Source organism: Schistocerca americana, chromosome 7, assembly GCF_021461395.2.
Source record: "Schistocerca americana isolate TAMUIC-IGC-003095 chromosome 7, iqSchAmer2.1, whole genome shotgun sequence".
NCBI classification, from domain to species: Eukaryota; Metazoa; Arthropoda; class Insecta; order Orthoptera; family Acrididae; genus Schistocerca; species Schistocerca americana.
The window spans coordinates 318725655-318750775 of NC_060125.1; the positions used below are offsets into that span (position 1 = coordinate 318725655).

At 43.3% G+C, this 25121-nt stretch overlaps 1 protein-coding gene across 1 annotated transcript in view; it reads right to left on the reverse strand.

The window, feature by feature from the left end:
- Positions 1 to 25121, reverse strand: part of LOC124622908 (head-specific guanylate cyclase-like) — a gene marked incomplete at its 5' end in the record, with an annotated part of 502892 nt that overhangs the window by 289837 nt on the left and 187934 nt on the right. The window contains one exon of the mRNA XM_047148698.1: positions 9103 to 9176. Within this exon, the coding sequence (XP_047004654.1) occupies positions 9103 to 9176 (74 nt within the window). The remainder of the gene's footprint in view (positions 1 to 9102; positions 9177 to 25121) is intronic.

Sequence of the window (25121 nt, forward strand, 5' to 3'; positions counted from 1 at the left end):
GACGGAATGCGAAGGCGCCTTTCGCCAGTTGAAATCGACGTTGCTTTCCAATACTTTCCTTACGCCATTCGATCCCCATAAGCCCCATTTGTTGATGGTGGATGCATCGGATTTCGGGATCGGTGCTGTGGTTGCGCACAAAGATGGATCGCACGATCGCCCTATTGCCTTTTCGTCCAAATTGCTCTCGTCTACGTAAAGAAATTATTCACAGATCGAGAAAGAAGCATTGGCTCTCGTATTTGGTGTTACAAAGTTTCATGATTTCTTGTATGGTCGTCACTTTACCATAATCACAGACCACAAACCTTTGACATCGCTTTTTCATCCGACCAAGCCTGTACCTCCACGTACAGCGCAGAAATTCATTCGCTGGTCTATTTTCCTCTCGCAGTACCGCTACGATATCTTGTATCGGTCCATTGCTAAGCACGGAAACGCCGATGCGTTGTCCCGCTTGTCTGTTGCTGAGGATAGGGCAATCGATTCCTCCGAACTTGCTTGCATGTTCATTGATGTGGAAACCGAGGACGTGGTCGAATCTTTTCCGATTGATTTTCGTCGTGTAGCTACAGCCACAGCTCCCGACCCTGTCCTTGCTACCGTTCTGCTTTTGGTTGCTACGCAATAGCCCTTGTCAAAGTCACGGATCGGGGATCCGTTCGTTCGCCGATTTTTAGCTCACAAGGAGAGACTTTTTGTTCGACGTGGTGTTTTGCTGTTGCGTTCTGATAATGATCAGTCCATAGTCGTGGTCCCATGTTCGTTACAGTCTTCTGTCTTACATCTTCTCCACCAAGGACATTGGGGTATAGTGAGAACGAAACAACTTGCTCCTCAGCGCTGTACTTGGTTCGGAATCGATGCCGCGATTACGGATATCTGCTCTTCTTGCATGGCGTGTGCCGAACAACAATCAGCACCACCGCGGAAATTCTTTGCATGGCCAAAGGCCACTTCCCCTTGGGAACGCTTACACATCGATTTTGCTGGTCCATTCTGGAATGCTCGATGGGTGGTTATGGATATTCATTCGGTAATTTTCCTTTTGTTGTCATGATGTCTTCCACGACGTCATCTGCCACCATCCAGCGTTATTTGCTATCTTTTGCATTGAAGGTCTTCCACAGACTATTGTTTCCGACAATGGCCCACAATTGATGTCGGCAGAATTTCAGTAATTCTGCAAGACCAATGGTATTCAACATCTGACGTCCGCGCCGTTTTCGCCACAGTCAAACTGTGCCGCTGAACGATTGGTCAGGAGTTTCAAGTAACAGATGTTGAAGTTGAAAGAGTCGCATTCTCGGGAGGACGCGTTATTGTGCTTTTTGTCCTCGTATCGTTTTCGGTCCCGAGATGGTCGCTCGCCGGCTGAGTTGCTCTATGGTCATCATCGAACCTTGATGTCTTTGCTACATCCGCCGCATCAGGTTCCTGTGCAGCGGCAGACACCTGCTTTTGCTCCAGGCGACGTTGTCTACTATCGCCACTATCGAGGTTCACGGCGTTGGCTCGAAGGGCGCATTTTTCGCTGCCTCGGCCGCGCTATGTACCTGGTTTTAGGGGCCTCTGGTGAGGTGCGTCGGCATCTCAATCAGCTGCGCCTCTGTCGTCGCACGGGATCAGCCGCTCCCCGTCTGCTTTCAGCGACGGGCCGTCCGGTCAACGCCCTGGTCACCCATCTACTGGCTCGCCTCATCCCCAGGTGTTACCGACGCTGCCTTCCATTTTGCCCCATGACGACACGCCGCCGCCACCGCCGCCGCTGCCGCCTGTTATCCCGCCGGCGACGCCCGCAGTGGACGCTTCGCTGCAGCCGCCGGGCGCCTCCCAGGGTCACGCGCCGCCGATCGCTCCCCGTGACCAGCGTGACTCTTGCCCGCTCCGGACCATATGTCGTCTTCGTCCGTCGGGTGCCCCGGCCCGATGGAGGTCGACCCTTCGGCCCCTCCTGTCTCTCTACGGGCGCATACACCGCATGTTGGCGTGCACCCAGGAGCAGGTTTTCAGGCATTTCCTAGCTCCCCGCGGTCCGAATGGCAGGTTGCGGGTGGCACAGCCTCGCCTTTTGTTAGGCTCCCCACCTCGTCGCATACGTCAACGTGGGGTCCTCCCCACGGCGGGCGGAAGCCTTATGACACAACCGTACGCCGATTTGCGTGGGAGGAATGTGGTGTCACTGCCAGACACCACACTTGGTAGGTAGTAGCCTTTAAATCGGCCGCGGTCCGGTGGTATACGTCGGACCCGCGTGTCGCCACTATCAGTGATTGCAGACCGAGCGCCACCACACGGCAGGTATAGTACTCGCCATAGTTGTACAACCGACTTTGCTAGCGATGGTTCACTGACAAAATACGCTCTCGTTTGCCGAGACGATAGTTTAGCATAGCCTTCAGCTACGTCATTTGCTACGACCTAACATGCCGCCATATTGAGTTACTATTGATATTGTGAATCATGTACCATCAAGAGCGATGTTCATCATTAATGGATTAAACTTAAGTATGCCACCAGCTACGTCCATTTTTCTAAATTCTAATTTCCTTGTCCTGTTCCAGTCCTCGCGCCACCTGCGTGAGCTAAAGCGTATGCATTTCGGCCTCCTCTAGTAACACATTGTTGGCTCTCCTGGCAACCACAACAGGAGACGTACTGATTTAACAATCTTTAGATGGAGGTCAACACTGAGGAATGAGGCTTGTTGGGAGGACCAAGTGAGGCGGGTGTAGGAGACGGTGTTGAGGTTCAGGAGGAATGAGGATAGGGGTCCTCGCCCTTGACCCAGATCATGAACATGTCATCAGTGAATCAGGACTTGAGCTTGGGATTATGAGCTAGAGACGATTCCTCTAGATGATCCAAGAAGAGGTTGACGTAGGATGGTGCGATGTGACAGTCCATACCCATATCCTGGACTTATTTGTAAGTGACCCTTTCAAAGGAGAAGTAATTAAGGACGAAAATGTAGATGGTCATGGCGACTAGGAATGAAGTTGTAAATTTGGAGTGCATGAAGGCGTTGGGAAAGGTAGTATGCAACTGCAGAAAGGCTACTGTCGTTAGGGGGATGGATAAGTAGTTATTAGCAGGGCACTATGAAGTAAAAGAACAGGTGCTGTATAGAGTTGGTGGAAGAAATGGTTGATATCTTTTGTATAGGAAAGTAGGTTGCAGACAACAGCCTGAAGGTGTTGGTCTATGAGACCAGAGATTATCTCAATGGAGGCACAGTAATTAGCCACAAAGATGCAACCTGGGTGGCTGGGTTTATGGACTATGAAGAATGTAGAGGAAATCCCGTGAATGGTTAGGATGAGGAGAGGAATGGACTCCAGTGAGAGGCTCTGGGACGGGGCTAAAGATTTCAGAAGAGGCTGGAGATCTTGCTGGATTTCTGGAATAGGGTCACTTTGGCAGGGTTTGTGGCTGAATGAAACTGACAACTGATTGGCAATTAGTTTAAAACAACAGTAGTGGAGCCTTTGTCAGAAGGTAGGATTATAAAATTGGGATCAGTTTTAGGTGCTTGATTGCTGTTCTTCCTACAGATCTAATGTTAGCTTTCATGTTGATGGATTTAGGGAATGAGGGAATGACGGTGAGGTAAGGCCTGATGTTAAGAAATTCTGGAAAACTAACAGGGAGTGATTTGAAGGCACTGGGAGGGGGGAGAGGGGGGGGGGAATGGATCATGGTTGGATGGTACAGTGAACCGTGTCAGGCAGGTTTCAACATTGGTCTTTGGTTGAGTGCGATTGGCAAGGTTAGTGCCGAAAAGTTTTCGGTTTAGGGACCTGGGGATGAAAAGAAGGTCTTTAACAAGACCTGCATGACTGAATTAGGTGGTGGGGAAAAAAGTGAGGGCTCTGGGAAGAACTGATACTTCTGTGAGGCTAAAGGTTTTCTGATCCGTTTAGGGTCTGCACTCTATATGGTGAAGGCAGGGAGTTCGTTGGGTAAACGTAGTAGATCTACAAGGCAGAATTTGTCAGGTACGAGTGGCTGTGCCAGAGATTTGTAGATTGATGTAGAGGTGGTGGATAGCGGTAGTCCAATGTGGAAGAAGGAAGTGGACAGGACAGAGAGTGTTTTGAGGTGACGTTGTGCATAATAATCTAGTTCGCGGGAGGTAACAGTTTCAGTGTTTCATATGGGACCCAGTAATTTGTGATTGCGTGGCAGAAGAATTTTACAGATGGGGAGGAGGTTTTGCGTGGAGGTTTGGGCCTTATTGGCATGCGTTTGCAGGACTATGTTGGTGAGGGTTAAGGACTGGCGATATCTGAACAAATGGAGGTCATCAATACACTGTCCCGCATTCCCATCCGGCTATCCATTCCCCTCCCCGCCCCAGCCTCTTCCTTACTCCAACACCTACTTTCACCTACTTTGCTTCTCCCAATATACATTGTTGCTCACAGTCGGGCCTTAGCAGCCAGAGAGTATTTTGTGTGTGTCCGTGCGTGCGTGCGTGCGTGTGTGTGTGTGTGTGTGTGTGTGTGTGTGTGTGTGTGTGTGTGTGTGTGTGTGTTTTGCCTATTCTAATGATGGCCTGTTTGGTCGAAAGCTTTGTCTGACAGTCTTTTTGTTGCGTCTATGTCCTACTCGGCATCTCCGGTATGTGGTGAGCAGCTACTATTCTTTTCTTAATACGGTCATTACTCCATCCTGGAAATAAGTTTTTGGTGTCATATAATTACAATTAACAATTATCTGTACACTGCGAAACCTTCCAGCTGCCCGCATCTCGTGGTCGTGCGGTAGCGTTCTCGCTTCCCACGCCCGGGTTCCCGGGTTCGATTCCCGGCGGGGTCAGGAATTTTCTCTGCCTCGTGATGGCTGGGTGTTGTGTGCTGTTCTTAGGTTAGTTAGGTTTAAGTAGTTCTAAGTTCTAGGGGACTGATGACCATAGATGTTAAGTCCCATAGTGCTGAGAGCCATTTTTTACAAGCCAAACCTTCCAGCTCGCCAAATTTTACGGTTATATGTCAGTGGGAAATACCCTGGGGTTCTAATGAGTGAATTTTGCCCGTATCTAAATAAGCGACTTAAGTGACCGTATCTTTAGATTGCGTAGACTTAGGAGCTTAAATTTTTTATACCGCCAAGAACCGTATACCTTATTATGCCACATAAATCTGAACAACCGGTCAAATGTTTTGGAAAATAATTTGTCTAGAAGTAAGAAATAAAACATGTGCCTTATTTGTAGCACTTGATTTCGAGCGCCCTGGAAAGGTACATCAAATTTTTCTTTAATATTTTATTTCTTACTTTTAAACAAATCGTTTCAGAAAATATTTGCCCGTCCTTGTTCTTATTTTTAACCTATTCCCATTTATTTCTCTCATTGTGGTTTCTACAGAGACACTCAATTATTAACTAATCAGAGCATTTGTTTCTCAGCATCATCTACTAAACACCACGTCTCAAATTCTCGCTAACGTTCATTTCCAGTTTTCTAACAGATTACAAAGCACTTTGCAATGTAGTGTTTCAGACCACCACTTTTAACCCTCTCCCTACTTCTCCGCAGTACATCACATTGTCACAGTTATGACAATGCAGGAATGACGAAGAGTAGTAGCCAGTTTTGTATGATACTGTTTTTAGTAACAAAGTCGTCGTACTGGGATTACCACTCTACTTTCACAGTAAGTTTTTGATGTTTCACTTGATATTATATTACATTAATGTGAAACATTCAAGTCTTAGATTAAAACCGTGGGCCAGATGTGGACACGAACGCAGAACTTGTCTTTCAGGGACAGTGGTCTTACTGAATGCGTCATTCATGTACGACACACTGCCCTCCGTTACAACTTCTGCTACAAACTTTCTCCAACCTAACCCGCTTCACAGAAACTCTCATGCAGCCCCTGCTGAATTAGAAGTCTTGGAATTAAAAAAGATGTTGCGCAGAGATAACTTAGTCATAGTTTTGAGACTGTTCCAGAATAAATATTCCAGGAAATTTTAAGAGGGCATGTTGTCCACTACTGCGTGGAATTCACTCAGGACACGATTCCCTAGGCCGAGACTGAACCATTATTTAGAACTGTCCTTTTATTACGATTCTGAGTAATTGAATATATTCGCATTGTTTGATGGACAGAAGACCAATTTACTTTTCTTAAAACGACTGTATCAGATAATTTACTGAAAGTAATGACCTTCAGCAGCTAAATCCTCTCCCAGTTTTCACATAAAAAAAGGATCCTGCGATAAAAAATGCAACCTCTTTTGGGGTGATCCACTCATGGGGATAATTTTCGAGATCGCTGAGAGATATGAAATACTGTATTAAAGTTTATGCTGCAATGAGTGAAACAAATACACTCCTGGAAATGGAAAAAAGTACACATTGACACCGGTGTGTCAGACCCACCATACTTGCTCCGGACACTGCGAGAGGGCTGTACAAGCAATGATCACACGCACGGCACAGCGGACACACCAGGAACCGCGGTGTTGGCCGTCGAATGGCGCTAGCTGCGCAGCATTTGTGCACCGCCACCGTCAGTGTCAGCCAGTTTGCCGTGGCATACGGAGCTCCATCGCAGTCTTTAACACTGGTAGCATGCTGCGACAGCGTGGACGTTACCGTATGTGCAGTTGACGGACTTTGAGCGAGGCCGTATAGTGGGCATGCGGGAGGCCGGGTGGACGTACCGCCGAATTGCTCAACACGTGGGGCGTGAGGTCTCCACAGTACATCGATGTTGTCGCCAGTGGTCGGCGGAAGGTGCACCTGCCCGTCGACCTGGGACCGGACCGCAGCGACGCACGGATGCACGCCAAGACCGTAGGATCCTACGCAGTGCCGTAGGGGACCGCACCGCCACTTCCCAGCAAATTAGGGACACTGTTGCTCCTGGGGTATCGGCGAGGACCATTCGCAACCGTCTCCATGAAGCTGGGCTACGGTCCCGCACGCCGTTAGGCCGTCTTCCGCTCACGCCCCAACATCGTGCAGCCCGCCTCCAGTGGTGTCGCGACAGGCGTGAATGGAGGGACGAATGGAGACGTGTCGTCTTCAGCGATGAGAGTCGCTTCTGCCTTGGTGCCAATGATGGTCGTATGCGTGTTTGGCGCCGTGCAGGTGAGCGCCACAATCAGGACTGCATACGACCGAGGCACACAGGGCCAACACCCGGCATCATGGTGTGGGGAGCGATCTCCTACACTGGCCGTACACCACTGGTGATCGTCGAGGGGACACTGAATAGTGCACGGTACATCCAAACCGTCATCGAACCCATCGTTCTACCATTCCTAGACCGGCAAGGGAACTTGCTGTTCCAACTGGACAATGCACGTCCGCATGTAACCCGTGCCACCCAACGTGCTCTAGAAGGTGTAAGTCAACTACCCTGGCCAGCAAGATCTCCGGATCTGTCCCCCATTGAGCATGTTTGGGACTGGATGAAGCGTCGTCTCACGCGGTCCGCACGTCCAGCACGAACGCTGGTTCAACTGAGGCGCCAGGTGGAAATGGCATGGCAAGCCGTTCCACAGGACTACATCCAGCATCTCTACGATCGTCTCCATGGGAGAATAGCAGCCTGCATTGCTGCGAAAGGTGGATATACACTGTACTAGTGCCGACATTGTGCATGCTCTGTTGCCTGTGTCTATGTACCTGTGGTTCTGTCAGTGTGATCATGTGATGTATCGGACCCCAGGAATGTGTCAATAAAGTTTCCCCTTCCTGGGACAATGAATTCACGGTGTTCTTATTTCAATTTCCAGGAGTGTAGTATTCGGAAGGGCGATGTACGTTGAACATGGCGAGTGGGATAAGAAATCCCATCGATAGTCCTTTTGTTTCCTTTACTCGGTTTACAACATGTGGTTTGACAATCCTCTGAATACATTGCAGGCGTTTGTGTTTAAGTGCACAATTCAAACTGAGTAACTGTGTTTCGTAGCGTTCAGCATTTACTGTCAGTCACGACTGTAGCAGCACATGACACATCACACCGATCAGGACATTTTGTCACATCGTATTTGAATAGCAGAAACGAGTCTCCACATGTTGCTTCAGACAGAGCATATAGTCTGTACGCTTCCACTAGCAAACGAGTCCTTCCGCAATAGATTTCTTGAGATGAAAACAGGACGTTAATGAAGACAGAAAATTAAAACTTCCCTCAAAAACTGTTTTGGAGGCATAAAAGCGTACAAGTTCAGGCCAGTAAATAGGTACGTTCCTTTAACTTCACTCGAAAGTCACACGCAGAAGTGAAAAACTTAAGTTTCCAGTCTCAAATTGGTCTCGTGTCGCTTCCATTACAGTGCACTAATGATACTACCGTTCTCTCTTCATCAACAACGAGAACTGATTCAAGCTCCCTTACGTCTAGCAAGATATACAGCAGAGCTTCTGTGTAGTTGGAAAAGTTTCAGAGAGGTAGCGGAAGAAGCGACGCTGCAGGGCAGACTGAAAGTGGTGCTTTAGTAGCTCAGTTGGCGAGAGCACTGCCCATGAAACTCAAGGTTGTGTGATTTTTAATTCGTCAGGGATTATCAAACCATCTCACACTCCGCTTTTAAGAGAAATATTTGGGCAGGATTAGAAACGCAGTGTAACGCGAACACATTCATGGAGTTAGTTCGCAAAGTTTTCGTGCTGTATTAAGTTGATATACACCTGAGGTAGTAACAAGACTCCCTTCGTCGCCACAAGTAGCAACTGACTATGGTGACTGACGCTGTATTGATATTTTACTAGCAGGTACTACAAACGCACAAAATCGTTTACAATGATAGCACATCGTCGTTTCCGACTGTCAACGCTATGGATTATGCAGGAGGAGGTCGTCGTATGATACAGATGTCTGTCGCAACGAATTCAGCGGAAAGTAGAGAAAATGTTATGGTACTTCAAATTTTAATTCGCAGATCTGGAATTCGGGGATAACGTGTTTCCTTAATTGAGAATTGTTACTTAATCCCTATGTATTGAAGGGTGACGCATTTGTTAGTTTACAGTAGATACCTGTCATTGAATTGAGTGTAAAAGTGTACGTTGCCACAAAAAAATCTTGCAGGCTGCATCAAGAAAAGCTTATTACGTGGAATGTGAGTACTTACAGAGGTGCAAAGCGCAGCCTGTCCTCTTCAGAGCTGGTTATCAACGCGTTGAGCGCTGCCTGCAGGTCTTCATTCTGAAAAGCAAAAAGAACAGTTGGTAGTTCAGTCCAAGGAGATTGGGTATAACACAAGAGATATCTAATGGTATACCAACACCCTGGTGCTTGTATTTGTTGAATAAGCCATTAGTATAGTTGCATTTAAGGATCGTAATGAATATGGTGCGCGGATGTTGTCTGCCATATCTCTATTCTGGTTTCTGTTAGGAACCCGGTGGGAGGGGGGGGGGTGTTCTGTTGGGATTGGTGAAGCAGATGGAATTACTTCGGAACTAACGACCCTTTTAAAATCTTCAGAGTGTGGTAGCTTGGATGCAGTGATCTTTGAGTGGAAAGCCTCTAGACGATAGACTTACAAAACATTTATCAACGTCATTTATGGAACATGGTTTGGTACTTAGAGATTTCAACACGATTATTTACATCGTGATTTCGGATCATGGACCGTTTTAATCAAACAAATCAAAAAATTTAACATTACTGATTGGTGGCACTAAGTCACATACGTTCTCACCAAAACTAGCATGATTTCTTTAATCACTTCGAGGTACTTGCCACACACACACGCACATATATATATATATATTAAGCCAATGCATATAGCTCCAGAACTGCGAAGTGGCCACCCTCTGTGTTACCTTCAACCTAAGACAAAACAAACAGTCATTAGTGCACGCAACTAGACAGTAAGTATCACTACAATGGTATGTCCGCCCCCGGTAGCTGAATGGTCAGCGTGACGGACTGTCAAAAGGCCAGTCTTCCTCAAGCCTGTTACGTACGTAACAAGAAGATAACTTCAGTTTGAAATCAACAATCTCAGCAGTGACCAACACTACAACTGTCGGTTCCCTTAAGATTTAACACCAAAATTAGAGCTTAGGGTTTTTTTCATTAACGAGTTTAAACTTTTTGTTCCTCTCAATATTTAACCACTTCACTTTGAGCCTTAAGTACTTATCATCCAACAGAATAACCCACAACTTTACTCTTGGAAATGATGAAACTAGAATACGTGAACACTTACAGAATCTTGAGCTGACAGCCACCTTTCCTGTACTCGGGAACCAGAATTATACTACTTATGCCGTTCCTTTCAGCATAGGAACCTACCCTCGGTAAACACAAACCATCAACTAATAACATTTAGCAAGCATCACACTCAGACCATCTCTTTGTCTACAAACAAACCTTTCTGCTTCTACAATGGATAACAGAAAGAAACGTTAATCCTCACTGGAGCATGAAAGACAGCATCCGCCACACTTCTCAAAGCATGAGCAAACAAAATTTTCGAAACCCAGTTAACGTGATGGGTCAAGTAGAACACAGTAACTATTCAAACACTTGTGGTGCGTCCGCAGCTCGTGGTCGTGCGGTAGCGTTCTCGCTTCCCGCGCCCGGGTTCCCGGGTTCGATTCCCGGTGGGGTCAGGGATTTTCTCTGCCTCGTGATGGCTGGGTGTTGTGTGATGTCCTTAGGTTTGTTAGGTTTAAGTAGTTCTAAGTTCTAGGGGACTGATGACCATTGATGTTAAGTCCCATAGTGCTCAGAGACTTGTGGTGCACTGCCAGTCAAACACAGGCATCTCACTGGCCCGCTTTCGCCACTCTTCGATGCATCAAAACAACTGCGGTATACCGAATGCCGAAGCGCGGCCGCGTACACCACAGGTTATTCGTCAAACCTTCTTACAGGAAACCTCTTCCGTTGCCCGCCCACAGCTTCATAGTCAAGCGCGCGGGCAAAGAGCTTTTCCTATGCTCGAAACGAGTATGACCTCTGACTTGAGCCGCTTCGATACAACTACACCACCGATTGACAGTTGCAATCGATACCCATGTATCAGTTTCATTTAGCATCAATCACTAGTCTGTTTTGCATAGTTTACTGTAGCCAGAAGCAAGTCTGCACAAGTGTGCCTCATGCTAGGTACCTACCACAATAATCCTGTGCTACCAGATTGAGACTCCATTACACACGGTCGATACACATTAAATACTGACACTTTTTCACGGGAAGCTAAGAGATTATAACACCACTCTAAAAAAAACTTCATTCTATTCCCACTGTATTTACGAAATCATGTTTCCACTGGACATAAAATAATGTAGTTGTTTACCTACATCTGCAAGTAATATCCAATATTCATATCCCCAAAAATGTAACAGTTTACGGAAACAAAGAAAGTAATACTAATAATTACACACTTGTCTTCGTCGCAAAAGGTTTTACGCAAGCTTATGTTGTACATGAATGTGTACAAGTGACGAGATACTGTATGTCTATGTTAAAGATCTGATGATGGGGTAGCCCGAAATGCATCTAGAGAAATCGAAAACTAATGATACCTTTGATAATCGATGTATAATAGTTTGTGCCAACATCGTATAGATGCCTTCAAAGACATCTTATCTAAGGTGGTGACTGGTAACAGCCACATGAGTGCGCCACGTAACACCACAGTAAGCTGATAAACAAGCTGGCCGTTACTGCGCTTACATATGTTGGAAACAGTTGTTCTGGATAAGACTCTAAAAGCATAAAATGACTTGTTTCGCAACTTCTACTTCAAACGCATGATGTCAGTTAACACTCGGCGAATGGTTGGCTTATGGGGTCAACTCTTCGAAACTCGTATAAACACACTAGCACTAGATTCGTAGCTCAGCCTTCTATGATACAATGTGGAACATTATTGTAACAACTTCGAATCCTTCACAATACTATCATTAGTTTGCAGTTCCGTTGGTAACGTGCTGTATCAAGCCTTACAATTGTAAATCTAGCCTTATGAGATAATGCATGAGAGGAATGTAAATTATCTGATTAAAACAATCAGGCAGACAGTCTGCAATACTGGTCTTTTGTTGCTCGTAGGTCAAAAAATGCTCAATACTGCTTGTAAGTTTGACGTTAATATCTATAAATTCTAATGTGGTTGCGTAATACTTCAAATGTACTGATGCCGTATGTTGATTATATCCACATTTGATTTTAATTTTTGTGATTTATGTGTCTGAAGTTTTTTGCGTATTTTGTGAACGTGTCTGTACTGAGGGGGCTGATATCTGCACTGGCTGACTGCGTCACTTTCCTTATAGCATAACTTTGACATTTAGATAATTTTACACACTCTTCCTTGACACTTTTGGAAGATCTGTGTTTTATAGCATCAATTATATCCAAGTTTGTGATGTTTTATGTTTCTCTTATCATCACTGTCTTTTTACTTTTAATAATACACTTATTTCATATTGTATTACAGCATCATCCCATGATATTTTTCCAGCTTATTATCGCATCATTCCCAGCTTTTACCTAATGTAATCCACTCAATGTAGAATTCGATCTTGGCATAAACAAATATAATGGTCCAGAGATCATTATCTTTCATCGAAAAGTTAAGAAGCCACAAAATTAAGTTAAACCGATTACTTTAACATTTTTCTTTTCTTTTTCTATGGTTGATTGTTCGACTGAAAACATCTTCCGCGTAATTTCATGTTGGATAGGGGCTTTATTTCTGATTGTTCCCGTTTGCCGAGATGCTTGTATACCTAGTCGCCGAATACAATTGTAATACAATCAGTTTTAGTATTATAAGGACCTGTGTCTTTCGCTTTATTACTATTATTGTTGTTTAGCTTACAGTGTTAAAGAACTCTATCTTTGTTTATTAGTATCTCTATTTCTATGTTTCGAAATGCATCCAAAAAGCACATTATAGATACTGGGATCATCTTAATGGCAAATTATTTGAATATCAAGGTTTCTCGCTGCTTTTGCTCATTGTGCAAATATAATTTCCCACGGTTGTTTATTTTCTCCTGTGTGTGGTTTTTAAAACATCTGTCAGTACAAAAATGAGCCATTTGTCACCAATCTTCTGTATACTCTTTTGTCCCTACACTCATTCATAGTATTTTCGTCCTATGATCCATACGGAACGTGACCATTAGTACAATAACTGAAACTGTCTAGGAAATCTCCCTTTCTTACAAATAGGAGTTTCATATACAGCTTTTTTTCACACCGATCCACACTGGGGAATGAAGGGAGTTCTCCAGTTTTTGAAGCTCAGCTTACTGACCAGTGGTACAATAACCGATAACTGTCTAGGAAATCTCCCTTTCTTACAAATAGGAGTTTCATATACAGCTTAAGTTCACACCGATCCACACTGGGGAATGAAGGGAGTTCTCCAGTTTTTGAAGCTCAGCTTACTGACCAGTAGTACAATAACTGAAACTGTCTAGGAAATCTCCATTTCTTACAAATAGGAGTTTCATATACAGCTTTTTTTCACACCGATCCACACAGGGGAATGAAGGGAGTTCTCCAGTTTTTGAAGCTCAGCTTACTGACCAGTAGTACAATAACTGAAACTGTCTAGGAAATCTCCCTTTCTTACAAATAGGAGTTTCATATACAGCTTAATTTCACACCGATCCACACTGGGGAATGAAGGGAGTTCTCCAGTTTTTGAAGCTCAGCTTACTTACCAGTAGCACAATAACTGAAACTGTGAAGGAAATCTCCCTTTCTTACAAATAGGAGTTTCATATACAGCTTAATTTCACACCGATCCACACTGGGGAATGAAGGGAGTTCTCCAGTTTTTGAAGCTCAGCTTACTGACCAGTAGTACAATAACAGAAACTGTCTAGGAAATCTCCCTTTCTTACAAATAGGAGTTTCATATACAGCTTAATTTCACACCGATCCACACTGGGGAATGAAGGGAGTTCTCCAGTTTTTGAAGCTCAGCTTACTAAGCTAGCCTTGAAAATTTCATTGAGTGCGTTTCCATTAGAACCATTTCATGATACGTTTCATAATTACTGGATCCGTTCCACTGTCTAATGGCTCATACCATTGCCTAAAAATATTTTTATCGCTAATTATTTCCTCTATTTAGCTACAGATCTCGAAGAACCATTCGCGTTGTTCGTTTTCATATCCCTATAGTAACACATGTCACTACTTTACGCGGTGATGCTAGGAAAGGCTCTCTTAAGCTCTGTCTTTGCTGTTACAAAATTTTTGCACCATCTGCTGCGTCATTCGTCACTGCTTACTTCTGCTCTGGGTAAAACTTGTTATTACAACAGGACACTATTGTGCTTCACACTGTATTTAATACAGCTTTTTATTTCAATTCTTTTTAGTTCTCCCTCGAAAATGTGATTCCTCGTATTTCATTACAATCACTTTCCCTTACAGATTCGTCAAGGATATTATCGTTCTCAAATTTCCTCTTTTCTGTGCATATCCTTTATAGTTTTATAAGGGGCATTCCAATGAAAAGGAGTCAAATGGTAATGATTAAATAAACGGTTTATTATTTCGGAAGTAGTAGCTCTAACTGTTAATACATTCATCCTACAGTGAGACAAGGCGGTCAATGCTTTCATTGAAAAATGTTAGAGGGTATTCATATTTTAAGATTGTTTCGACTAACTTACGCTGCAGAAGTTTGCTTCGAAAGCTCTTACACATCCTCCAAACACTCCTCATCTCTTCCATATTTTCGATGCGATGATGAAAGACATTTGTGATAGTCGATTTGCTTCGCACTAAGAGATGCACTCCTGGGTACAATTATGCTTCCGTAGGCGACAGGCAAAATTTTTCAATGACGGCATTGATAGTATTCTGTCGCAATTGCTAAATATGTATTAACAGTTACGGCAATTAACTGCGAAATAATAAACAGTTTACTCACTTGTACTTCATCTGCTTGGTTTTCATTTGACTGCTCCTTACATATAGAAGGTAGAATCAGTGTGTAAAAACAGTTGCACTGATTTCACTTCATTCTCCAAACATATACGGAAGACGTATCCGTAGAACACAAGGAAACCTGTATATTAAGTGCCGTACTATTTTGTTTTACAAAATTTTGAGTGGTGTAATTTTGTACGTAAGTATTTGTGTCGTCGCCTTGAACAGCCGTAGTCGGCCGATAATAGTTCAAAATGTGATGAAACGGTTTCACCATAGGTGTTAGATTGATAGAAACCAGCTACTACGATCGGATCTGTGATTACTACATGCAAGATCAGCATAAAATTAGGGTTTCGTGATGGCACAAGTAACGGGCACAAAATGAAAAAGGCAGCATACAGGGCAAGTTGCTTGAATTTAGATCGAAGTAGTGCGAATGCCTTAATTTAGTGAAATGTCAAACACACGTGAGTGCACTACATTCAATAAAAAATATTAATATTCATATTTTTCAGAACTTAGCCGCATTTTTCTTCATTATATCAACATTGTATGATGGTCTCTGTCATTACGGTTTCTATTATTAGCATTCTGCCGCGAATATATCGGCGAAGAGTATGATATATTTGAGAATATTGTCATTGTGAACCCCTCTGCCCGACCAACCCACTTCCACAACTCTATATCAGATACAGAGCAACTGAAATGAAACAAAATAGATACTGTAATAGAGCAGAAAAGCTTTTGCAGATAAATTTGCGAATAAAGCTACAGATGGATGTCAGACACAAATTTCAACGAATGTCAAAACACGGATAGTGAAAAACTGGAAAATATTAGATTTTTTAGAAGATGAATTAACAAAATCCTGTAGAAGTATTAGAGAAAAATGTGACAGATGCAATCGAAAGAAGTCATCTGTTCTGTAAATTAATATACGAAAACCGGGGAATCACAGTTACATACAAACATGCATCCATACACACAGAAGGACACACATCGGCCACCCAGCCACCCACCTTCCCAGTCACGCACATGAACACCGCACACACACACACACACACACACACACACACACATATATATATATATATATATATATATATATATATATATGCGCACATGTGATTTAACGTCATAATGTGTTTAAGAGGTGTGGTTTTTCAGACGATATGGAAAGGTCCTTGAAGATGATCGTAGGCAGTATACTGTCTATGAATTACTAGTCAATAAGCACAGAGAAATCTTCACTACCTGTTATGTTTTTTCCTATCTTTGTACAAAAACTGACGGATACAGCCAAAGAAAAACGTTTTCGGTGTATAGAGCAGTTCAATTGAGAGATATTCAAAAAGCTCTATACCAGGTAGCCGTATTCTTTCCAGACCTGTGTACCAGGTAGTCGTATTCTTTCCAGGTATTGGTAAGAAATAAATCACAGTCTGTCACAGTCATCAGATCTTTTATATTCTCTGCAATGAATTCCCTTTCTGCTGATATGGTTTTTTTGTTGCTTTTCCTGGATGGATTTGGATTCCAGTAATGTCCACTACGCGAACTTATGTTTACCTGTTCCTCGATCTCTGTCCCATAGAATAAGAGACTCTAATATTCACCATTTGGTCTTTCCTCCTCCTTTTGTTACCTTCATAAATGAGAATGTATGGGCAGCACAGATATGTTTTGCTCATGACAGCTCGTAATCAGTAGAAAAGATATGAGGTGATAAAAAAGATGATAATGAATAATACTACCACAAAACGCGTGACTAAACAGATTTGCGTTAAGGAACACCTTGGGCTCTGTGTGATACGTCAGAAATCACTTACTCATTTCCTGCGCAGGACAGAATGCGCATGTTTTCCAGGTTTCCTCTCACGATCCTTCGGGCTTGATACAACGCGGTGTGAGCAACCGCGGAGAAGACAGGCTGTTTCGCAGCCTGACAAACGACCAGCGAGTGGTGTCCGGCTTTGGCTGAGCTCCGCCGCTGCAGCCACGCAACATCGATCCCCCGGGTGTTCTTGCGTGCCGTCTAAGTTGTGGCGACAGGTATCCCAGTCCAAATGATTGCTGGCTCAGGTTGCGTGTCGTGACAGACACGAAGGAACAGCTGTCTGTCTGAGGACAGCTGTGGTCTCGTCGAAGCACGTCATACTGAACTGGTGAAATCGCGATAGGAGGTACTGCATTCACATAACTTCGGTGTTGCATCTCTATCAGCGTCACAACACGCTAGATTGGGGATAGTGGTACGAAATCTATCAAACGTGAAGGGTTTTGATGAAAGTAACGCTCAAGATCCATTCCCCAATGGAGAATTGACAATTAACTGATTTCGGGTGGCTCTGTGGATGCGTGATATAGGAAGGAAGCAGTAATGAGTAGGGAAACATTCTACACTGCAGGAAAAATACTGGTTCACCACTTCAGAGGCTTCCAACTCACTGAAGGTTTATTGTTGCAACATTGCATCTTCAGTACATGAATTGATTACACTTAGGGATCGATAGCGCAAACGGTTCTAAGGTTCATGATATCGACCCACGCTCTAACGATTATATTAGTACTTGGTGTAACCTCCACGGATGGCAATACAGGCGCCGACTTTGGAAACCAGTCGATCGTACAGCGAGCCAAAACTGTCCTGGGTTACCTTATGCCAGGCCTGCTCGACCTGTTCATGTAGTTCCGTGAGAGCTGAGGGTAGACGAATCCCGCTAGTCACTTCTCGTCCCAGCACATCCCACGCGTTCTCGACTGGAGGCAAGTCTGGACAGCAATGATTCATCCAGCATTTGTAATCCTTATGCACTGAATGGCTTGGAAACGTGTGTGTGCTGTATCGTGGGCTAACAAATGCAATTTATCGTTTCCTTTAGGCTATAACTGCATTAGTTCCATAAGAATCTCGAAATTTGTAGGCTGCTGTGTAGAGCATAAAGTACTCAATGGACTAAGATGAAGAGGAACGCCGGCCAGAGTGGCCGAGCGGTTCTAGGCGCTACGGTCGCAGGCTCAAATCCTGCCTCGGGAATTGCCGTGTGTGATGTCCTTACGTTAGTTAGGTTTAACTAGTTCTAAGTTCTAGGGGACTGATGACCTCAGAAGTTAAGTTATATAGTGCTCAGAGCCATTTGAACCTTTTTCGAAGAGGAACCATAGGCCAATTTATAAATTTAATACAAGATATTTCTTCGAAATAGACATATTAACAAATGGAAATCAATAAGAACGAATAAAATTGCTCTTGATGACATATATAATTAACATGTAAACTCCTTAGTTGTGTAGAATTTTCTTTGAACGTGTTTAATTGTGTAGTTTTTCCGGTACTTAGATGCAGACAACATTATATATTCATCAGATAAAAGTAATATATGCTGAAAGACCGCGAATTCTGCAACACGCAAATTTCCTTTGATTTAACGTGCGCTTCAGCTCGGAAAAGTACGTCGTATGAGTATACCCTCCTACGAATACCTTCGAAATAAATTTTTCAGTTATATTACTATTAAGGCGAAAGAAGTGGCTTTTTCTTGGCAAGAGTGCGTGAAATTTCGTGCGAATAATTTGCTCACACTTCCCAAAAACCTGGTTACAGGAATGTTTAATGCCCTTTCTCTGTAAGGACATTTTGGGGAATAGAGGTTCGTGGTAGCCAGAACATCTTACTTATTTCGTACATTAAATTACAAACTAATTCCGGCCCGAGGCAATTCTCGGAGCTGCGTGAAAAACGGGCTCTGAGAAATTTCACCCGGCCGGACGACACGTGAGCTTGGTAGGGAGGGGCTGTGGCGCCAACTAGGAGATGGAACGACACAGTGAGTGGAAACACGTGTAATAGTAAATGGGACGAGCACTGGTAGGTGTGCACTCGCACTGGTAGCTATGCATTAAATGACAGTTCGCTTCGTTCTTAGAAGGAAGTCACGTGTCTCCTGATCCCCTGCTCCTGTCGGTGTTTACTTAACAAGTCCGTGCTTTGTTTAATTAACTTCATTTCAGGTTGCTTTGCGCACAGTGCAGTGCACGAAGTTCGCTGCGCACTACAGCTGCTGTGGTGTCCGAAACGTGTGCGTGCCAGAGTGTGACTTTTATTGCGATCAACGGTTCCGTAACCTGTTCACACCCTGCAAATACAGTTTCACTGGTAGGAGAAGGAAAAACTTTCCTAAGCCGAGCAAATCATGGACAGAGAGCAAGATCGGATTTAACAATGAAGATTAATCGACTAGGGAACTGTCATTACACTTGTGCCAAAATGATATGAAGGAGCATAGCAAAACTATAATGCCGAAGGTCAGAAGGGAAGCATACCAAATGGGGGGTTAACATAAACATAGGGCGCAAATGAAAGTAACCCAGTGAGGAAACTTCCCGCGAATGTGAAACTGTGTACTCCGGAAATCGAAACAGAGCCCTTGACTTTCAAGAACAGGGCATTCACCGACTGATGTATGGCCTCTACACTCTCTATTTCGGCAACACGTAGTTTTAAAATTTCAGGAAATTTCACTAGCGCACGCTCTCCGCTGCACGTGAAAGATTAATTTATAAATTAAAACAGAATGAAATTCAAAAACAGAAAAAATATTGTTTCTTATGAGTCACTGAGCTAAATAATAAACAGGAAAGACATATTTATATGCATAAATGAACTTGATACGAGCTGCTAAATGATCTGAGACCGTAAATAAAATCAGAAATGAGATTAGGAGAGACGTTTGAGATGTATGCCTTACGAGAAAGGTACTATTAAAGTAATTCAGACCAAAATTGAAAATAAATCGTGGCCGTGAACCAGAAGACGAAACAAATTTTGCCTGTCAATATGCGATATTGTTATTGCATTCATAAGGCTTAAACCAGGATGGTCGTCGATACTGTCGTTACACAGCACGTATTTTATGCCTTATGTAACTACAATACTATTTGGTCACAGCGTTACGGAAACATAGCTGACTAACTATTCTTACTATTTCTGAAAACGTACAAATCAAATGGAAACAGTTCCTATGATATTAACTTAAATAGAGCTTACGGTACTTCTGAATTTAAAAACAAGAGATACGACAACTAATACCTTATTAACATCGTTGTTTAAAGATATTTCATGTTGTGTGTGATGATTTTTGCTTCGTACGTATTACCACAACAACCCCCATGAAATATTTTCTAATTCTGCGCATTAGTATTGCTCAGCATTTTCTCTCCAGCACGAAGAGATACAGAACAAGCAATAAAAAAAATGGCTGGGCCTCCACACTCTTCTGAATTAATGCGGCAAATCAACACAGTCAGATGTGCGGTATTGTTAACTCACAGACAATGTGGTTCAGTCATTATCCTTTAGTAATACAAAAATGCTAAATACTTTTGCATAAACGTCAGCTTACATTATAAAATATAAGTTACATAGTCGTTTAAAAATTTCAGAAACATCGGATAAGCGGAACAGACTAGTAAAGCCAACTAGTAACATCATTTGTTATACTACAGCTGCATGTGAATGGCTAGCAGCGTTACTGGTACAAGCCGGCCGGTGTGGCCGTGCGGTTCTAGGCGCTACAGTCTGGAACCGCGTGACCACTACGGTCGCAGGTTTGAATCCTGCCTCGGGCATGGATGTGTGTGATGTCCTTAGGTTAGTTAGGTTTAATTAGTTCTAAGTTCTAGGCGACTGATGACCTCAGAAGTTAAGTCGCATAGTGCTCAGAGCCATTTGAACCATTTTTCGTTACTGGTACAAGCAAATACGAAAAATGATTAAGAGTGGGTATTCAAAGCCAATTAACGTATCAGTGACTAAAGAAAATAAGTAATGAGGAAAATGAAGCATTTATTATGTCACTGAAATATACGGACTCAATGGGCAATCGTCAAATGACGCTGTAGTGGCCCGACCGTGCAATGGGTCTTGCAGGTGACGTCAGTTTCGCAACAGCTAAAACTCTCATTAGTTTTCTGTTAGCGTCAACGAAGATTTCTGAGAAATCTCTATGCGATACATTTATAAACATCTCAACACACTTAATTTGCCCGCAGTATTTCACCGGTAGAAGGATTATCCCCAGAAAATACATTTTATTCCTTCGTGATGAGGCAATATCAGATTTAAATAATAAGTTTATGATACTAGATGTCGTGTTTTATTTGACCAAGCTACACGTATGCTTACAGCAGTGTTTTTCAATCTCTGAGCTCAGGGGGTCTTGGTCGCAGGAGAAAGCAGTTGCAGCATGGCTGGTAACGTATGTTTCATGACAGTCATCTGCTGTGGTATAAATGTCACACGTAAGTGACAAGGTTTTGTGAAAGCACCTTTCAAATTCACTCATGTTCCAATCTGGTCCTTATTTACAATAATGAATACGAATTTAATTTAAACCTGTTAAAGATTTCAAATACGCAAGCACTTGCAGCGATGAGAAGCAACACGACATCTATCAGTCTCTTCCCACTTCTGCAGAATGGAACTATGGTGGCAAGTCTTGTACAGATAGTATTTACCTTTGAAAGGTTTCCAAGGAGAGGGAAAGGACCACATCAACTTCTAGTCTGGAACGGCGGTGCGGTGGGAGCGTCTTGTGTAATACTGACAACATAGTTTACGTGCCACTCATCTGCTGTGATAAAAAATATCACAGGGAACGAGAACAATCTAAGAAAGCATATTTAAAAGATGCTCACCTCGAAATTTTTTGATTTTATTAATAAAAAATCTACTCTGCAAGCGGCAGCAGAATACTCACATAAAAGACTGTTGTGATTGCCAACCTTTCGGAGCCAGTGGCTTCTTCTTCAGGCAGAAGGGTTGAAGGGGAAGGAAGAAGGGTGAAGGAAAAGACTCGAGAGGTCAAGGAAAAGGGTAGATTTCGGTAAAGTCACCCAGAACCGTAGGTCAGGGGAGACTTACCGTACGGGATGAGAAGGACTCGTTCCAATTTGATACAAAATGGCTGCAACAACACGCACACATCTCAAGTGCAAGATTTGGCACCACAGTTACTAGAATGAATTTCAGCAACAAGCTTCAAACCAAACAATTGATCGCTAGGATTGGCAGCGTTGAGACAAGGCACGAAGTACAGAATTGTCTATCGAGTGGATCTAGGATACCTGAGCTCAATTTGGACTTTAATTCAAACACTTCATGTTCACGTTGTTTCTATTTTCCTACTTCTGTGGCTTCATCAGGATTCCCACAAAATCATCATTGCTGATCACCTGGTTAATTTCTCATTTTTTCGTGTGGTTAATCGTGGTGATTGCCCTGAAGTGAATCATTCTTTTTCTGATATTGCGTTATCAAATCGCTGAAAAACACTTACAGAAAAGTAGTGCGATTATTTGTAAAAATATGCACTACATATTCTCACAATTAATTAAAAAGAATTGTTGTCTTCATTTGAAACTGAATGAAAGTAATTAAAATAACCATCCTGCTACAGGTCTCAAAACTAGGGGTTCTGTGGTACAAAAACATGGGCCTATGGAAAATGGTATTGATTTTTTACTAAATTTACGTAATTCCTTGTTTAACATTAATTCTGAATTGAACATAATGTAGATTGTTTTGTAACAAATACACCATGTTAACGATGAATAAAAGCAATACCGTAATACTGTGTTCAAGAACCGATCGATAATTAAATGAAGAAGATCCAGTGAGTAATTGTAAAAAAACATCTTTTTGTTTACAATTCTATTATAGAGTGGGACTTCATGTAACAAGGATAATTCACTTCTGAGTCTTACCTGCACTGCAAAACACTCGTCATGCGAAACATATTTCTCTGTTGGAATTAAAGTAAAATATGGTTAATGCATTCTGCTGTGGCCGCCCATTTCATACATAGTAGCACCTACTGCATCGACATCCCAGTTCACGTCCGAATAACACGGGATGCCTGCATCAAAGGGGGTATATTCACCAGGCAAACCCATGTCGTCTGTGTTGTCAACACAAATATTTACCGGCGGCCACAACACAACACCAGGTCTCCACCAACGGCCGCCAGGGACCGCTACCCATTCGCAGAGCCTGCAGAACAGTTTCACAAGAGATCGCAGATAGTGCAGAAACTACACACATCAAAAATTTATGCATCACCTCGGTTCCGAGGGTTCCGGAACCTGTACAGAAAACTGGAATAAATATCAATATAACCATAATTTCCACCCTTTTAATTGCTCATGAAAACCACACATACAGCGAGACCTTCAGATTTGGTGGTCCAGGTTGCTGTACATACTGATTCCTCTAATACCCAGTACCACGTCCTTATTCTTAGATATATGCCTGTATTCGTCGTCGCATACAATTCACAAATTCATCAAGGCTCTGTTGGTGCAAATTGTCTCACTCCTCAACGGCCATTAGGCATAGATCTCTCAGAGTAGTTGGTGGGTCACGTCGTCCATAAACAGCCCTTTTCAATGTTCGATAGGGTTCATGTCTGGAGAACATGTTGGCCACTCTAGGATGTCGTTGACCTGAAGGAAGTCATTCACAAGATGTGCATGATAGGGGTGCCAATTGTCGTCCATTAAAACGAATTCATCGCCAATATGCCGCCGAAATTGTTGCACTATCGGTTGGAGGATGGAATTCATGTCTCGTACAGCCGTTACGGCGTCCTCCGCGACCACCAGCGGCGTACGTCGTCCTCACATAACGTTACCCAAAACAGCGGATGCACTCGCTGGACCGTGTGTCTAAGGCGTTCAGCCTGACCGGATTGCCACCAAACACATCTCTGACGATTGTTCACTTAAAGGCATATGCGACACTTATTGGTGAAGGTAACTTGATGCCAATCCTGAGCATTTCATGCTGCATGTTGTTGGGTCCAAGTGTACCGCTCTGCATGGTGTCGTGGTTGCAAAGATGGACCTCGCTATGGACGACGGGAGTAAAATCGCACATCATGCAGCCTATTGCGCACAGTTTGAGTCATAACACGGCGTCTTGTGGCAGAACGAAAAGCACATGAAAAGCATTCTTCAACATGGTGGCGTTACTGTCAGGGTTTCTCCGGGTCATAATCCGTAGGTAGCTGTCATCCACTGCAGTAGCAGTCCTTGGACAGCCTGAGTGAGGCATGTTATCGACAGTTCCTGTCTCTCTGTATCTCCTCTGCACCCGAAAAACATCATTTTGAGCCACTCCGAGACACTTCTCTTGTTGAGAACCATTACTGGCACAAAGTAACAATGCGGACGTGATCGAACCGCTGTATTGACCGTATAGTCAGTGTTGAACTACAGACAACACCAGCTGTGTACCTCGTTCCTGGTGGAATGACTGGAACTGATTGGCTGTCGGTCCCCCTCCGTCTAATCCGTCCAACAGGCGCTGCTCATGAATGATTGTTAATATCTTTGGGCGGGTTTAGTAACATTTCTGAACAGTCAAAGGGACTGTGTCTGTGATACAATATCCACAGTCAACGTCTACGTTCAGGAGTTCTGGGAACTAGGGTAACGCACTACCTTTTTTTGATATGTGTATTTTTGATATGCTAGGAACGTGATTTCAAATAATTCCGGCAGATATATCAGCCAAACGGGCTTTATATGACGTCGCACTGCCGGCAAAGGGTAGTTCGATGCACCACGTGGAAGTATACATAGATGCCGCCCTGGCAGCCACAGCCAGACACCTCTTCTGGCTGGCCAGTCTCTTGCAGACTTGATATAATCGACGAACATGTTGACTTTGTAGAATTGTTTTACTGTGATCTCTTCCCGTAAAGAGTCGGGTCTTTGCTATTATTATTTGTTGGTTAATATTTGGGACGGTCTGCAGTTGGGATCGATTCTGTTGTTCTTTTGGAGAGTGTATTACTGTTTCACTTTGGTGAGTCCAATAAATTGTTTTCGAAGTCGTGTTTTCGTCACTTCTATTCTGCTAGCGCAGGTACTTCACATTCCATTCAGAAAAAAATGTTAAAAAAGTTTTTTATAATAAGTCGTCTAAAGACTTTTGTTTTTACCTGCTCTTCAAAATGAGTCATAGTCACACAAGGCAGCTAGCTTAATGAAACATCTGCGTACGTATTGGTTAATGCGCAGTTTTATTGAATTCGTGTTGGTTAAAGATGACATATTTAAAATGGAAGTTATACAGAGCTATTTCAAGGCCATGGAGTAACATGAGTCTTGCTTGCAACAACGCCACAGAGGATTTGGCAGCATCCTCGAGGAGACCCGAGCGGAGGT